Genomic DNA, 18,981 nt, shown 5'->3' on the forward strand with positions numbered 1-18,981 from the left:
GAGGTAGATGATGTATAGAAGTATAGTGTGAGATAGGGTAAGTAAATTTGGAGGTAAATAAGGTTACGGATGGGAAGCAGGAGTTAAAGGGAAATGGGGTGGAAGCTGGAGGAGCTGAACACGCAGCGCCAGTGTTTTTTTTGGGGGGGTGGGTGCTTAGAATTATTAAGAGGTAGGAATGTTTCTGGTCCAAGCTCCAAGCTACCAGATGATGGCAGTAATGCACTGTGAAGTGCGGTTGCCAATAAAATGAAAAAGAAGAAGAAGAAGGTCTCACAGTGAAACCGAAAGCAGCCGATGACTGTAAAGACGCCATTTCGGAAGATAGACAATCAGCAATCGCTTCACATGTGACAGTAAGTTCGTTAAACTTTTCATAGCTGTAATATCGATAGAGTATTTGCGTCTAAACAGACCATATGACGAACACAAAGTCAAATACATGAAGTTGAACTTACTTTCTTGATACTTAACGTCAACTGTAAAACTCATTAAATGGCCGAATATGGTTAAACTTACACTTTTTAACAGGATAATTTTAGTTTAATGTTGAAATAGTTGGTTGAATTTATACTAGCCTATTTGATTGTTTAAATAATAACCTATTGTAATGTTTAGTGAAGCAGTAATATTGGGGAAAGGAAGTGTTCGCAGGATAATCAACATAAGGCAGTATATTGTGTTGTCCACAAGATGTCCCTATAACACTGTTGTAAGGACATATTCAAGTGCCTTTAGCGCTGTTTGAGCCTCTTGATGTACCGTAGTGTTGATACGTGAGTGCTGCGTCATCTTTTCTTCAGTTCATGTTATCAACTCTATAAGCCAGTGGAAAAAAAAACAATGGAAAATATGTGTTGTTATCGCACTAAAGTTCAGTTTATTGCGATATTTTGTGTTTTAAACTGCTAAAGACCTAAATGCAGAGTAATGTAGAGAGTTAAAATGTTTTGTTTTTCCTTTTAAAGGTATGGATCTTTCCGAATTTTAGATAAGACCCGCCCTCTCCACTTTTTGAATAAGTTTGATTGATTCACCAGAATGATTGACAATTAGGAGGACCAATAGTATAGGTGATCCACCCGGAAGTAAAAAATCCTCTGCCTAACCTTTAAATGTGATTAATGCATAGTGGCTAATGCAAAGCTATGTATGATAATAAAAGCATCACGAGCTTGCTGTTGAATTGCATGTGCATTGAAATGTACTTTGCTGGTTTAAAAGTTAAGTTCAGTTCAGTTCATGTTATCAACTCTATAGATGCCGTGCTGTGAAATAAACGGTCAAGCCACGATCCCGAACCCGTAGTGTCCCGCTCTCTACCACCACCCACGAACATAAACAACACAACGCAGAGTAGCAGCGGCGGTGCTAGAGACCAAAGCGCGCGGAGAGAGAGAAAGAGGGTTATAAATAACATCATATTTGCTTAATGCGAGACGAAAAAACGGATTGTGAAAAACTCCTGCAAGAGTTCAGCAGTGTCATTAAAATGAAGGTGAATCCAGTGTTTAATCGAGGCTGCTGTGTTTGAAAGTGTGTCCGACATGTCGGACATGTTGCTCTACAAACAAACACTATTAACTGGAGAAAAACTGTTAATGCTGCGTTAAAGTGAATTAAATGCCTTTTAATTCAAATGTGTCGAAATTCAGTTGTGTTTTGTGCATGCTTCCTGTGTCCACATACAGGTCTGGAATCAAGTCTCTCATCAAGGAGGAAGAGAAGGAGCAAACTTCCTGTAAAATGAGTGTGTATGAGGAGAAAGAGGAGGAGGTGTCTGTTCACACTCAGAGAGCACCATCTCCAGTTTTCAGCTGTGTGTCTATGAAGAGTAACAACTCCATGATTCATCCCCCTGAATTCAGTAGTGGACCATCTTCAGGTTTCAGCTGTGTGTCCATGAAGAGTAACCACTCCATGATTCATCCCCCTGAATTCAGTAGTGGACCATCTTCAGGTTTCAGCTGTGTGTCCATGAAGAGTAACAACTCCATGATGAATCCCCCTGAATTCAGTAATGGACCATCTTCAGGTTTCAGCTGTGTGTCCATGAAGAGTAACAACTCCATGATTCATCCCCCTGAATTCAGTAGTGGACCATCTTCAGGATTCAGCTGTGTGTCCATGAAGAGTAACAACTCCATGATTCATCCCCCTGAATTCAGTAGTGGACCATCTTCAGGTTTCAGCTGTGTGTCCATGAAGAGTAACAACTCCATGATTCATCCCCCTGAATTCAGTAGTGGACCATCTTCAGGTTTCAGCTGTGTGTCCATGAAGAGTAACAACTCCATGATTCATCCCCCTGAATTCAGTAGTGGACCATCTTCAGGTTTCAGCTGTGTGTCCATGAAGAGTAACCACTCCATGATTCATCCCCCTGAATTCAGTAGTGGACCATCTTCAGGATTCAGCTGTGTGTCCATGAAGAGTAACAACTCCATGATTCATCCCCCTGAATTCAGTAGTGGACCATCTTCAGGATTCAGCTGTGTGTCCATGAAGAGTAACAACTACATGATTCATCCCCCTGAATTCAGTAATGGACCATCTTCAGGATTCAGCTGTGTGTCCATGAAGAGTAACAACTCCATGATTCATCCCCCTGAATTCAGTAATGGACCATCTTCAGGATTCAGCTGTGTATCCATGAAGAGTAACAACTCCACGATTATGTACAGTGATGGACCTGCTGTGACCTCTGACCTTGTGTGAGTATCATGAAGCTGCTGAACTATCTGCTATAGTGAAACTTGAATTTGAAATTACTTAACCTGGTGAAACAATCGCAGAAGTAACTTTCTCTGAAATGCTAGTAAATCACTTTGTAATGAAAAAATGAAAAGAAAAATGAAAAAAAATATTGAGATCTGTAAAAAAATTTTTTAACTCTGGTCGACACACTAATGTTCTTAAACCCGAGTTCACACTGCATGATATTAATCCCCGATTTTCACTCGCCCACAGATTTTGCGAAATCACTGATAAATGCCCGAAATCACAGGAAATCGGTGCTCGTTCACGCGAGTGACAAACATGCAGTCTGCATTATCAAAGACATGATCTAAAAGAAAATCGTCGATGAGCCGCCGATCCCCGTGAGATATTTGGCATGCTAAATATCTGGAAAGTCTTTCTGTGTGAAATGTGTTCTGACTGAAAATTACATCAGTAATGATCTACAGCCAATGAGAGATCAAGATACAGGGCAGCGGGAAGTTCGGGGAGAAGTTATAGACCAGAATATCAGAACACACAAGCTTTACAATTATATCACAAGCTTTACAATTATATCAAACAAAAACAAAGCACAAAGTAAATCGTGAAATATGCAGCATTTCAAGCAGCAACTGAATGTTACCGCGGATAGTACCGCAGGGTGAAAAGAACAGTGACCCGACTACTTTGAAAATCGTGCAGTGGAAACTCTGCATTAAGGTTACTAGAAAGCTACAGACATGTGAGTTTTTATCAGGGTTGGAGCAACACTCATCAGGATTGACGATGCGCCTGCTATAGATGATACACTCTAAAAAACACTGGGTTAAAAACAATTGGGTTGTTTATTTAACCCAGCATAATGGGTTGATTTAACCCAGCATAGTTGATTCATTTTTAATATTTATTTTACTTTTTTTTTTTTCATACATGAATTAATGTCTACTGATGAACTTAAATCCTCTAAATAAAAAATAAAAAATACTCGATACAACCACTGGCTTGCATGTTTTACAGTATATAGTATATTTTATATAATTTTTTAATTCATATTGCCAACATTTAAGCTAGTTTAACAAATATTATCAGTAAAAATGGAACATTTATAAGTAATTGAAGTGTAATCGACCAGTCTCTGTTGTCCCGTTTCCACCGTAACGGCGCTGGATCTCGTGCCGGCACTTGTGTCATGTTCAGCGGGGGAACTTCTAACTTCAGACCGCCGCCCTGCGTTTCACTCGTAGCCGAAGTATGCTGCGACTGGCTCCATAACCTGGCCATAAACAAACAGTCTACAGTTCTGAGAACAGATTTTAACATCATACGTATTTATATTCTGTATATTTTTGAATAAAATCATATAGTTTTTGAAAGGCATCATGCAGGCGTTTCCATCACGCGAAAAGACAGTGTAGGTAGTTTAGGTGACTCACATCACGACCCTTTATGTTGCTTTGCATAAAATGAAATGATATACAGCACAATAACGAATTTATAGATAAAATAAAATGTACACAAACCTGTGTTTTACCGAAGACATGCACCATTTTGATGGAGCTGCACTGCTTTCTCCTGAAGAGGTTGCAAAAAGCCCGCGATAAATAACTCAATCCCTGGGTTGTTAAGTCTGACCCAGGAGCTGGGTAACACAAAAACTACCCAAATACTGAAAAAATAACCCCAAAAAATTACCCAAAAGGTTCAACCCAGAATTTCGGTAGAAAAATAACCCATTTTTTAGAGTGTAGTCTTGGAATCCAGATAACTAGTTAGCCTCATTAGCCTCTCACCTGGCAACCCTATTCTTGAACATAGACTGGAAAATCACAAATCCAAACTTAAATGGTTGCTGAACTTAATGTGCTGCTTTACATTGATTTTTCTTTTCTATTAAATATAAATCCTTTGCCTGGGCACCTAAAACTGAAAAAGCGGTAAATCCAACCAAGTTGACTTTCAAGTTTGTACCAAACTATCAATATGCTCTGGGAGTTTTAGGCACAGTAGCCAATATGGCCTCTAGGTGACATTCAAACTCCATTTGATGATTTAAAAAACTCATGAATGCTTTGGACCACTGGCCTCTTTTAATAGAAGACACATAGGATTTTATTGCTGAAGTGAAAGCAAGCAACAATTAAAGTAAAAATAAAACAAAGTTATAGTAGCTTAAATTAAGATACTTTTTGTGAAGAAAAAGTTCTACACTGAACTTGCACTAAATGTAAATAAAATGAAAAAGTGGTCATTCCAGTTAAGATATTCTAAAGTAACTCGTCAAAAATAGTAAATAAACATCAATGGCTGACACAAATATTAGTTATGATTCTTCTATATTGTTTTTTTCTTTGCTTCACTTCACCAGTGCTCTGTGAATTTATTGACTGATTTAAAAAAGTAGACATAAATAAATAAATACAAAAAAACTGTCAAAAGCATCAACATTGAAAGTCAACTGATATCATCACAACATTTATTTCCATCAAGAGGTGCAATAATTGTCGGTCAAGATCTTGTATTGTTAATGCAAGAGTCCAGCACTGTGTAAAGTCTCCTCCTGCACATCCCAAAGGCTTTCAATGAATTCAAGATCTGGACTCAGAGGAGCCGATTCATGTGTGAAAATGATTCTTCATGCTCCTCACAACCATTCTTTCACAATCTGAGCCTGATGAATCTGGACATTATAATCCTGGAATATGGCCATGATGTGTCTTCCTACATGGTTGTTTAATAAATGAAAAGCTACACTCCATCAATTAGAGTTAGAAGGACTGTTGCCCTGAGGTGTAAAGTCCAGGTTCAGAAAGTAAAGGTCCTCCTCAGTATTTTGTTCCAATCACCTGGATTTGCTAATTATCACAGTTTTTCAGCAGGAGACAGAACTAATTAGTGAATCCGCTGCTGAGTTCATGGGTGGAATAAACATATGGCAGGACTTCTACTTTCTGACCTCTTGTCTTTACACCTCTGCTGTTGCCAAACATATAACATGCTAGAAACACAATAATGATCCAGTCATAGACTCTTAAGCATTTCAATTCAATAGACTTTATTAATCCCCAGAGTCGTTAATTTACACGTCACAGCAGCACATACCACACAGTAATAATAATAAATAAAAAACATTCACAACAATAACCATTATTTTCCAGTATCAGTTCCGCAAGGCATTAAGATTATATTATATACATTGTCTTAACAGATGAATATGACTTTGACCCTTCTTAGACTTGTATCGTATTATCAGAACAATCAAGCTTGTTATTCAAAGAATGTAATTCTGACGATGTTATCCAGAGTCTCTAAATGACTTAGTGATTTGTGTAAGAGATAAGTAATTGCATCATCTACCCCAACACCAGTTTTATAGGCAAACTGTAGTTTATCCTCAGAAACACTCATCACCTGCTTAATATGGTTTAATACTAATCTCTCAAAGACCTTCATCAACTGCGCTGTTAAAGCAATTGGTCTGTAGTGTGAGAACTCTGAGGGGTTTGTTATCTTAGGCACTGGTACTGTACATGATGTCTTCCATAAAACAGCTTCCATCATTTATTTTGCCTGTTTAAATCCACACAGAGACTCTTTTTTGGCCTGACAGTGTGTGCTTTTATTGAACATTGATGTGTCAACGCATTTTGGTAAAATAAATCTTTAAAGTGGTTTCTTTTGATTAAAAATCTTATAAATGTAAAAGAGGCTTTTACCTCAGACTCAGGATAAAAGACTCACCAGGACTTCAGCTAAGTTTGTATTTTCTGTTTATTTTGAGAAATAAATGAAATACATTTTTTGTTTGCCTATTCATTAAAAAAAAAAAAAACATTACATTAAAAAAAAACTAAATATTCTGCAAGCTTTGAGATCCCATAAAAATATATTTTTGATAATTTATTATATGGATGGTTTCCTTATAAATATGGGGGAACAAATGGAAAAGTCAGCCAGCTATTAATTATTGAATTGTTTTTTTTTTTTTTATTGTGCCTGTAGCCTCAACATTAGGGCCACTTACCAAACTTCACATAATATTCAGAAAAACTGTTGCTTAAATTACCTTGAACAAAAGCGAAAATCATTTACAAGACCTTTATCTCAAAAATATATTCAATAACTATACCGATTCTCAACGGCGAATTAAATCAATAACATTTTAAAACCATGAAATATTAGATTAATTAAGCACAGAATCAACTTTGCGCTGCTGTCCGTGATAACGCCAAGAATCAGCCAAATGTCCATGTGAAACGTGGATGTTTAGGAAAGTTTTTGTGTCATCTAGTGGTTTAAAGGATAATAAAATCAAATGCAGCTTTTACCCCGGTGGCCTTTAGCCCTAGCCTGACGTCGTCATACTCAGATTCTAGTCAGAATGTGAGTCTGATACTGCTCCATTGAGCTGTGATTATGGGGCGTGTTTCAACCAAACCAGGAAGGAAAATGCCTCTGCACTCAATTGGATAGACCTACAACCAATCAGAGCAACGGAGTAAGTGACGTATGTTCTTCATTCATGTTTCCGATCGACAAATGCCTTGACCGTGGTTCTCTGTTCCTCTTTTAAAATGAATGCGCTGTCGATATCTTCTGGCAGAACCTAAACATGATGTTTTATAAACAAAGTTCGGGAGGAGCACGTTCAAATAATTAATCCAATCAACTTGTCATCAAACAATTACCATGTCTACCTTATCAGCATGAGAGGAAGCATATATTTATTCACTCTGTCAACTCACCTAACATTCCTTGACAGTTTTCAGCATCCCTCCAATCCCTCTCGGCTTGTTCTTCCACAGCCTGGAATACGGGGGGAGTACTTTGGGTTCGGGCCGAATACCGAGCCCGCCCTCTCCTCGGACAGCACCCCAAATTTGCATTTATTCTATCTGACTTATGTGTGAACTTGTGAAATCTAAATTCTCCAGAGGCAGTCATCTTTTCTTTTACTGTCTATGCATCTTTGTTGTAAATGAATTCAACCCAAGCGTTCTTTGATGACGTGGATGATTATGTTACCATTGCTCATCTGTCCATCATCGATTAAAGCCCACCCTGCCGGCAATTTGATTGGCTCGGCCTTCTGGGAGCCGAGCATAATTACTCCTCAACGGATCGAGTCCAGACCGAACTTCCCGACCAAAAAATTTTGTGGGCGGGGTTTGGGGTTCTGGCACCCAGGCTACTTTAGCCCTGTTGTTCCCTACTATTAATAAAACATGTTTTCTCTCTAAAACTAATAAATATTGCTCTATAAATTACAGAAGTATTGACAGGGTTAATTTAATGGAACAGACAAATAATCTGCAGAGAAACTATTTGAAATATTTCTGTTTATTTCTCATTATCAACAACAGGAAAAGAAAGAGAGCAGCTTCTCCAGTATCCAACTGTCTGACCATGAAGGCCACAAAATTCAGTGATGGAGCAGTGACCTTTGACCCTGTGTGAGTATCATCATGTAGGGTGAGAGACACATGAACACAGAATGCACAAAGGTTCAGAAAATGTTACATTTCACATGGCTTAAGTTCTTTAACAAGTATAACAATTAACAAGTGGAAGTCAAGATGCAAAGAAAGGAATTGTTAAATAGTGTTTACTTATTCTTCTCTCTGCCATTTCTCTGTTAGACCTCCATTTGCACAGGAATGAGTTTTGTTACATGTGTTGCATCAGTGTTATATTGACAATTATCCTTTAAATAAGTCTGGTTAGGAATAAATAGAATCAGTGGTTCCCAATCTGGTTGTCATGACAAATTGCTGGAGGTGCCACAAAATCTTTGCTCATTCCAGTATTTTAAATATATAAATGTAAGTGGTTTGTAAGGATACACTGATCGATCATCTGCCATAAATCAGCCAATAATAACTTCCTATGAATCGACTGATTGTCTCTAAACTTGTAATATTATGTTGATGACACACATGCATGACTGCTCAAACCAGTCAATGAAGCATATACATAAATCATTTATATAAAGAACTTTAAAAAAAAAATCAGGATCCACATCAGCTGATCAAGATTACAGGAATATATATTTTTTTTTTCTAAAGGAAAGGTGTCAGGTTATTTAGACTTAAAATCTCTGATTTTTCAAATGCTTCACTTGTGGCAAAGGGGACATTAATGTGCAACAAGGAAATGCAGAAACAAGTTAAATTTGCAGTCTCTTTTCATCTGCCATCAGTCATCATTTACTTGTAAATTAATTACATGTAATCATTTAAGATAAACACTGCTTTTTCTCCATGTCAGTGCTTCTGTGACATTTTAAAATAATGGTTTCTGGTTTAATCTTTATGCCAAAAATGTTGGGCTTCTGTCTTCTTTTCTTCTTTTTTTGAACATTTTGACTAATGAAAACTTGATGTCTTCTTATTTTAAATATGAAGGTCATTATCTGCCCCCACATGCCTGATTTTTAAGAGATCCAACCCATGTTCAGTGTGCAAATTTCACAAAGACAAAATTTGGTCAATTCTGCCTGAACTTTAATGGTTAAGTTTAGTTATATTTTTGGTTTATTATGAAACTGTAGCGGGACAGATTAGACTATGGTGGGCGGCCACAATCTAGTTAATGAATGGGAAACACTGATGGGTTAAAATATCATTGCTAGAACAGAACCTTGAGAAACTCCATGTGTGATATTAGGATGTCAGTTTGCCATAATAGATGGAAATTTGTCTGTAAGAGCAAACATTACTCATATGATATGATTTTCATATTAAACATATTTAATTATTTTCTTTATTTTCACAAATGTGTTTTCAGTGGTGGGAGAGCTGACCAGATCAGAGATGTGTCCTGTCAGACCAGCACATCCTCCTCCTGTCAGAAACACATCAGTCATCATGACACAGAAGCAGCCCTGCAGCTCGACTCTCACCAGCCAGTGCATGATGATCTGCAGAGAGTCAAAGACCAGCACAAAACCAGCATGAAGAACAAGTATGAGAGCTTATTTGAGGGAATCAAACTACTAGAGAATCAGACCCTCCTGAACAGGATTTACACACAGTTGTACATCATAGAGGGAGAGAGTGAAGGAGTGAATGAAGAACATGAGGTGCTACAGATGGAGAAAAGTTACAAGACCCTCCAAGACACTCCAATCAACTGCAATGAGATCTTTGATCCTTCACATGAACTAGGATATGAGGAGAAGAGAAGAGAGAAGAAAGACAAAATCAAGACTGTTCTTACTAAAGGCATCGCTGGAATTGGAAAAACCGTCTCGGTGCAGAAGTTCATTCTGGACTGGGCCGAGGGAAAAGCCAATCAGGATGTAGATTTCATATTTGTGCTTCCATTTAGAGAGCTGAACTTGATTAAAGATCATCAGTACAGTCTTCACAGACTTCTGATGGACTTTCATCCTGAACTTCAGTATCTGGACTCAAAGATTTATGATGAATGTACAGTTGTGTTCATCTTTGATGGTCTGGATGAAAGCAGAATTACACTGATGTTTTCAGACAGTGAGAAAGTTTCTGATGTGACTGAGTCTTCATCAGTGGGTGTGTTGATGTCAAACCTCATGAAAGGAGATCTGCTTCCCTCTGCTCTCATCTGGATCACCACCAGACCAGCAGCAGCCAATCAGATCCCCTCCAAATACATCAACCGTGTGACAGAAATTCAGGGATTCAATGACCCTCAGAAGGAGGAATATTTCAGGAAGAGAATCAGTGATGAGGATCAAGCCAGCAGAATCATCTCACACATCAGAAGAGCAAGAAGCCTCCACATCATGTGTCACATACCCGTCTTCTGCTGGATCTCAGCCACTGTGCTTCAAAACATCCTGAAACAAGATCTCAGTGCAGAAATCCCTCAAACTCTGACTGAAATGTACATACACTTCCTCCTCATTCAGACTAGCATGAGGAACCAGAAGTATGAAGAGAGAGATCCAGAGAAACTCCTGCAGTCCAACAGAGAAGTGATTGAGAAACTTGCTGAACTGGCTTTCAATCAGCTGATGAAGGGCAATGTGATGTTCTATGAGGAGGACCTGATTGAGAGCGGCATAGACGTCACTGACGCCTCAGTGTATTCTGGGATTTGCACTGAGATCTTTAGGGAGGAATCTGTGATTTATCACAGGAAGGTTTACAGCTTTGTACATCTCAGCTTTCAGGAGTTTTTTGCAGCACTGTATGTGTTTCTCTGCTATTTACACAAGAACAGTGAAGTTCTGAAAATATTAATTACAGGAAAGTCCAGAAATCAGTGTGAGAATGTTCCTATTGATGTGTTTCTGAAGGAAGCAATGAATAAAGCTTTGAAGAGTAAAAATGGACACCTGGATCTTTTCCTTCGATTCCTCCATGGCATCTCACTGGAGTCCAATCAGAGACTCTTACAGGATGTGCTGATTCACACAGAGAACAACCCAGAGAGCATCAAGAAAATAATCCAAAACCTCAAACGAGGTCAAAAAAACAATGTCAGTCCTGAAAGATGGATTAATCTGTCACACTGCTTGATTGAGATGAAGGATAATTCTGTTGTTGAAGAAATGCAGGCATTTTTAAAATCTAAAGCAAAACGTAAAATTCTTTCTCTTGCACAATGCTCAACTTTGGCAAATATGATCCTGATGTCAGAGGAGGTGATGGATGAGTTTGACCTTAAAAAGTACAACATTAAATCAAAGGAGGGTCGAAGGAGACTGGTACCTGCTGTGAGGAACTGCAGAAAAGCTTGGTGAGTGTGAAGATCTAATAACACAATTATTACATGTGACCAGGGGTTAAAGTGGGCTAGAAACGGTCCGGAACTATGTTCCGGCACCTCAGATAAATTAATAAATAAATAGATTAATTAATATCAATGTCAATATAATTTTTTTCCATTTTAAGCCCAGTCAATTTTAACATAGTATCGTCATCATATCAGTGTAGATGTAGATGGACCATAATACAATCATTAAAATATCAAGTAAATAAGTATTGTGATAGTTGGTGCCACAGTGACACTCTTGTCCCAAAAAGTATTGCTATACCACGATACTCAATATGTTTTCCCACGGTGAGTATTTTTTCCCTGAGGGTTGCCCCACCTGCCAAATCCCACTTTAACCACTACATGTGACACATTGTGATGGATGTTTGATGAATATTATGTTCACAAGCATAAAACATTAATTACTTGCACTAATTGCAGTGTGTTGTTTTCATTCTCAACCAAATTGACTAGTGGTGGAACGGATCACAACATTCACGGTTCACAATAAAAAATAAATAAATAATTACTTGCGGTCCATTTGCGGTTTTTGAGCCTCGGGTCGGATAATTTTTCGGATCAGCTTTTAAATGCTTTTAATTTATTACTTAAAGCTCACTTGAAGTTATTCGATACCACATCAAAAACTACTAGCCTAACTGATAAAGTGAACAGTCGGTAATAAAATAAGAACAAATGCACAAATTACAAGGAGAGATGAATACTAAATAACAAAGTTACAAAGTCTGACAATAGTATTCAGGTACAGAAATTAATAATGAAGCCTAATTTAAAATAACACTGTAGAAATTAAATATGGTTTCATCTTTGTTTTCAGCTTTATTTTGTTGTTTTATTAACATTAATGACACAAACAACTGTAGGAATATTAGGTGTGTGCTATTCCTTTAAGACCAAATGCACGGACTGAAAAAACTGAAAAACAGCAGGTTTCTTTCTAGACATTTCACTTGTGACATAACCGACAGAATACTTGCCGAGACGGGTATTTAGAAGAGTATTTTGACATAATTTTGTGTCCGTTCAAGGGCAAGGAAACGTGTAAGAGGAATCAATTTGGTGTTCGAGCGCTATCTGAAACGCGCCTCTCTCTGCATGCGCGCACTTCGGGTGCTTGTATAATTTTCGCCTCTTCTTCCACATTTAAAACTGGTTGAATGTGTAAAACACGTTCAAATTATAAACTTTTACTATATGATGGTAAAATTTAGCAGTTAATCCGCGAATCACATGCGTGCTGATCCGTGGGGCCTGGGGTCTCATTTATAAACGTGACATACGCACAAAAAGGGGCTGAAAATGTGCGTACGCCACTTCCGACGCATAAGTTGTGATTTATAAAAAACAAACTTGATGGGAAAATTTGCGCACCTGCACGCAAACTCTGAGATGGAGCAGTTTGGCGACCGATGGTGAGCTGGAGTTAAGTGTCTTTTTGGTCACTTTTAGACAGAAAATCTAAAGAAAATTAAACATATACAGAAAGATAATACAAATATAATTTCACTCACCAAGCCTGTCACTTGAAGCAAATATGGGGATCATTTTCTGTCTAAAAGTGACCAAAAAGAAACTTAACTCCAGCTCACCATCGGTCGCCAAACTGCTCTATCTCCAAAACGTTCGTACGCATGGGTCAGAGTTTGCGTGCAGGTGCGCAAATCTTAAATGTCCGCGCCAGCAAGCGCGTTGGGCCGTTTAGTGAAACTGAGCAACTAACAGTTTAAATAAATAAAATAATGATTTAAACTTTGTTTTACTTCTGATATAAACATTTAGATTAAATATGCCATTCAAATGAATGAAGTTAAACACTTAAACATGAAATCATTACTGAGAAGTTACAGCATTTTTTTATATTCAAATTCAGTCAATAAAAATATTTGTTGTGGATGCGATGTTTTTGAACACTTTTCCTGTGGCGTGCTGTGTTTTAATGTGTACCGTTTTAATGTTTTAACTACAGAGATAATTGCTTATCATGATAAGATTGTCTGAGAAAATAGTTTCGTGCAAATAAAGCCAAAGGCCTATCTGTTTCCATTAAAAATATAAATCAATTAAAAATACAATTCGGCCAGTGGAAAAGATTGAGAAAAACTTTCTCTGAAATGTATTTTACACTATTTGATTTATGTATTCAAAAACAAGGCAAGGATAGGCAACTACTTGATTTTTATTAATGTAATGTGTCTTGTACCATTAAACGTTATCACGTAGATGAATAAACATATGCAAAAGATATGCAGATGAGGATCTCCATAGTAAAACTAGGCGTTGTAAGCTCCATATATGGCTATTTCGGGGTGGAGACGCATGTGCGCACAATCTTCCGCTGACTGGGATTTATAAAGTGAATTCTGCGCAGGTTCTGGTGTACGAACGGTTTTATAAGTCTGAATATTTTTTTGCGTACGCCATTTTTTGCTATCGGGCGCACGTACACTTTTAGTAAGGATCCTACGCACAGTTTTATAAATGAGACCCCAGGTCCGTACGGATCATGGATCAACTGCGATCCTTTCCACCCCTAAAATTAACGGTTTCCTTTTACCTCAATTAAGTTTTGTATTTAAACATGATTGTTGATTTTAAATCACATTTATTTTAATTGCTGGATCTTCCTGCTGAACAGACAACCAGCATGATGTTATATGTTGAAGTTGGTCTGGACTCCAGCATGCCTTTTAATCAGTTCTCCTTTTTTTCAGTTTGGCAGACTGTAATCTCACAGATCAGGACTGTGAAATTGTTTCTTCAGCTCTTCAATCATCAAACTCCCCCCTGAGAGAGCTGGACCTGAGTAAAAATGACCTGCATGATTCAGGAGTGAAGCTGCTCTGTGCTGGACTGAGGAGTCCAAACTGTCAACTCAACATACTGAGGTACTTGAGGGTCTGTGAAAAATAACCACACAAGGACATATCGTGGCAAACTTATTCTGAAATTAATCTTATTCTGAAATTAATCTTATTCAAGGATTATTTCTCACCGCATCCCAAAATTAAAGTAAATTAATCTGATCATTCTGATGAAACGTGATGCGTTTGAGTTGATGTGGGTGTTGACTCTGTTTGCATGAATTGCCTCAGATCATTACCATATGAATAGCGTGCGCTGTCTGTAGGCATGTTCACATTTGCAGGAAGCTGACACGAGAGACAGGTACATCTCTCTCTCTTATACAGATTATATAAACAGAATATTTGTTTTCATTTTGAATAGGATAGTTTAAAAGTAGACACTTACATGTATCTACAGATATATTGCTCATGTCTACGTGACAAATTTTCGCTGAGTTTTGTTTCTTTTTTGTGACGCACTGCAGAAAAAAGTTCACAGAGACGGCAGAAAACATCCTGTTTGTTTTGCTTTGATTGCAAGTGGACACAAATAAAAGTAAACTTTTTACAGTTTTGAATGATGTATTGCTGTATACCCATATTACCATAAATTACATAAATTAGAATTTTAAGTCGTTTGCTGCTATGTGAAAAAATCCCCCAAAAGGCGCCGGTATGTCTGTCGACCCCAGACAGTTAATTCTTTTAGATTTCATGTAGGGCTGGACAATAATTCAGTATCAATATATATCGCGATATATTGTTTTTTCAATAATGGTGATATGATTTTTAAACACATTTCCAATATTCCAATATACATTACAGGCATAGGCTATGTTTACATGCAACCAGATAATCCATTAGTAATCAGATTGATGGCTCGATCGGACTTAAAAGCCTTCATTTAAACACCTTAATCAATTCGATTGAGCTCGATCCGAATGAAATTTTGATCGAATTGAGAGCGGTGGTTTATTCCTTTTCTAATCCAATCGAGAGGACATGTAAAACATTTGATCGGATTGAAAACTGAAACTGAAAGGACTGTGCATGTGCAATGACGTTGAAATAGCGTAATGACGTATGACGTGCGAACGAGCTGTTATTCCGGTTGAATAAAGTGTCATATAAATGAGTGTCCCGTCATTCTATAATCCTCCTTTCACTCAGCATCTGTGAAGTGGAGCAGGACAACGTCCCACCAGTCCTTGTTTCAGATTCTCATCCACAGATAAGATATGGCAGGGAGGGGCATTTTTACTGCGTGATAAATATAAGCCGCATGGCACAACGGTTCATATGTTCATTGTCTCCAAATTATGACCAGAAATGGACAAATATTAAAGGGCATGTTGCAGGTTAGAGTACCCAGTGAGCCAATGTATAGAAAAATAATGTAGGAACTAGATTTAAATATAAACTAGGGATGGGCATTCGATTAAATTTTCTTAGTCGATCGTCGGGAGAATTAACGATCGACTATCGATTAATCATTAATATTTTTATATTGAAATTCATTATTTATTTAACTTTTTATAAATTAAAAATGCAATGAAAATACAAAAATACAGTTTGTTTGTCCTCGATGAGATCTTTATTACAAGAAGATCAACTTGTGGCAGTGAAACTGGACGTTCGTTAGACTTGAAGATATGCCCTGCGGTGCTCTAAAACAGTGGAACCTGCAGCTGTGAGCCGGCGTTCGTAAACAGAGACCCATGGCCACTTAATCCGTTTTCTGTGATCGGATAGCTATCCGATCGTGAAAAGACCAGATGTAAATGCCCTCCGAAACGCATTCGAGACGGATTTAAATCCGATCGCTCAAACCACTTCAGGAGGAGATCTGAGACGCATTCCAGACGAAACTGGACAAGAGTAAATGCATCTGGTTGTTGAAACCACATGTAAATTTGACTTATCCCAAAAATGCTAAGAAATAAACGTGTGAGAGCGTGTTATAGGCTATATGTCATGTTATAGCCAGATATGACGACGCTACTTCAACACGCATAGATGAGCATCTATTCATCAAGCCAACGTGCAAACTATTGCAAATCAAAGTGAAAGTCATTCATCAACACACAATCATCTTCATTAAAAGTAAAGAACCGAAATGATCTTACCAGGGCTGTTGCCGCAATATCTTGTTGCGGTCTTTGATTTAGACATTTTCGCTGATGATCAATAAAATGCAGCTCATATCAGTTGCTTTCGGTATCGTGCAACAATTTAAATATAGCGCGGGAATTCAAGATCGGATTTATGTCCGTTTTGCAAAAACACATTTATGTGACCAGGTGTAAATGCAATCGTTTGGATAAATCAGATGATCTGAGAAAACGCATGAAGTTCCCATAGAACTTCTGCACCAGTCTACTGATTTCTGTTGAGAAAGATAAGCATGTTGACATGATCTGGGATCAGACGCGACTGCAACCTGGTGACAGCCAGTCCAGCCGCCGAAAACACCCGCTCTGAGGGGACTGACGTTGCCGGGATGCACAGGTACCTCCGCGCTAAAATTAATTCCATTGCTTCAAGACTCACACTACGCAACGCAACCTGCATTAGTTTAATCGATAACAAATAAACGTGATCGACGAAATTCTTAACGATCAATTATCGATCGTCGATTAATCATGCCCATCCCTAATATAAACATATACTTATAAAACACTATTTAGGCTTCTGGAGTCGTTTTTGTGAGGAAAATTTTACTTCCGCATTTGAAAACCGCCGAACCAGAAGTGACGTCACATGAGGGAGAGCGGTCAAAGTAAACAATAGGAAAGCAATGGATCGCAATGACAGCTTGGAAAGCTGGGGGAATTGTAGCCTAAATGTTTACTCGTATGATATATATAATTCATATTTAATTGATATATATGATGATATCATATAATTATGAGCCTGATATGAAGCCAAGTGAGCAGGACAGGCCAGGGTTAGACAGAACAACGGTGAGTTGTGGTGTGAGGAGAACAGGGCGAGAGAACAGTGTTAGCTTTAGCCGACGATATGTAGCCTTTAACACTATGCTCAGATCACAATTGTACTAGGGCTGGGTACCGAGTTCGATACTTTTTAGGTACCAACCGAATTGCCTCAATACTATCGAGTATCGAAAAATGACATGTTGTTCGGTTCCAGATTTCGATACCTAAGGAGTTAACTCGTCAATGTCAGTGCTCAAACAAATACATATGAAATGCACAACGACACACATAAAGCCGCTCACGCACATACACGCAAACTCTACACACACGAGACGCGCGGAACTCTCCGCGCACATACTCATATGAGAGGCGCGCGAGCACACACACAAACTCACGCACAGTTTTTTTTTCAGTAAGGATGCATTAAAGTTATCAAAGGTGACATTAAAACATGTAATGTTACTAAATATTTCGTTTTTAAATAAATGCTGTTCTTTTGACATTTCTATTCATCAAAGAATCATGAAAAAATGTATCATAGTTTCCAAAATATTAAGCAGCAAACTGTTTTCATATTTCTGAAGGGTCATGTGACACTGAAGTAATGATTTTGAAAATTCAGCTTTGACATCACAGGAATAAATTACATTTTGAAATATATTAAAATAAGATTTTAAATTGTAATACTACTGTATTTCACAATATTACAAGTTTTACTGTATTTTTAAAAAAATCAGCTTTGGTGAGCATGAGCTCTTTATAAAAAAATAGTTGTTCCTTTGTGCTTTTTTTTGTTCCTTTGTGCACTGGCTAAGGAGCATGAGTCAAACTGAAAAAATAAGACCAAAGTTTTTCTGAGGTAATGTGTTATGTAATCTTGTTAAAATGGATTTCATAAAATTGGTATCGAAAAAAGTATCGTTAGGAACCGGTATCGAAACTGAGGTATCGAAATTGGCACCGGATCGAAAGATTTTGAACGATACCCAGCCCTAAATTGTACAGATTATTATCATCATGTATCAGGCAATAGCAAAGCTAGTATTTAGACCCTTACCTGCATGTGTTGTGTGTGTCAGCCATTAGGAGACAGTTTCCAGAGGAAGAGGGACTTAATAAAGGCTTTGAATTAACCCTTTTGGTGACGATGAATAAAAAAATGATCACAATCACAACGGTCTTACTGTATAAAAACTTTATATGTAGAAACAGCCAACACAAACATTAAAGTCGGTTTGTACAGATTGAAAATGAATTATAGAACATAATATTTATAATAATAATAATAAAAAAGTGTCGGCTGCAGACTAATAACAAACACATAAATGCATTACATTACAAGTTTATGTAGGATATGTTAATGAATTAAATTAAGACAAGGCACATTTTGTAAAACAGATGTACAATAAGTGATCTCTGACGGATCCGTGAGCGTCATGTTTCCCGCTGGCGGCCGAACCACATGCTGACGGCGGACCGTCACCGGGCGACTCGATGAAGGAGCCGGGACAGTGTGCACATATCGCTGGGATTATAATCATTCGGTCTATAGTGAACGCTACACACTACCGCGTTTTTCAAAGCAGAAGCAGAAGTGAAGTCCCGTCTCTTACCCGGCACAAAACGCACACTGGCACGGAAGATTGCACCGTCCTTTTTCTTATTCGGAAACCTGTGGACTCGATGTCCTGACAGGCCATAATTCACAATCATTTACC

The 18,981-nt window shown here is 37.9% G+C and overlaps 1 protein-coding gene across 2 annotated transcripts in view; it reads left to right on the top strand.

Moving 5' to 3' along the window:
- Positions 1–271: 271 nt before the first annotated feature.
- The window catches only part of LOC311295188 (uncharacterized protein), a 35,119-nt gene continuing 16,409 nt past the window's right edge, over positions 272–18,981 (top strand). The window contains exons 1-5 of one of the 2 annotated variants that reach the window (XM_084416433.1): positions 272–356; positions 1,692–2,714; positions 8,082–8,171; positions 9,505–11,442; positions 14,193–14,366. In XM_084416433.1, coding sequence (XP_084272559.1) covers positions 1,747–2,714; positions 8,082–8,171; positions 9,505–11,442; positions 14,193–14,366 — 3,170 coding nt within the window. In that variant the 5' untranslated portion in view covers positions 272–356; positions 1,692–1,746. Of the gene's footprint in view, positions 357–1,423; positions 1,499–1,691; positions 2,715–8,081; positions 8,172–9,504; positions 11,443–14,192; positions 14,367–18,981 lie in introns of those variants that run through there. The other variant, XM_084416434.1, reaches the window with a different exon arrangement.

Source organism: Rutilus rutilus (genome assembly GCF_951802725.1).
Source record: "Rutilus rutilus genome assembly, chromosome: 1".
Lineage (NCBI taxonomy): Eukaryota > Metazoa > Chordata > Actinopteri > Cypriniformes > Leuciscidae > Rutilus > Rutilus rutilus.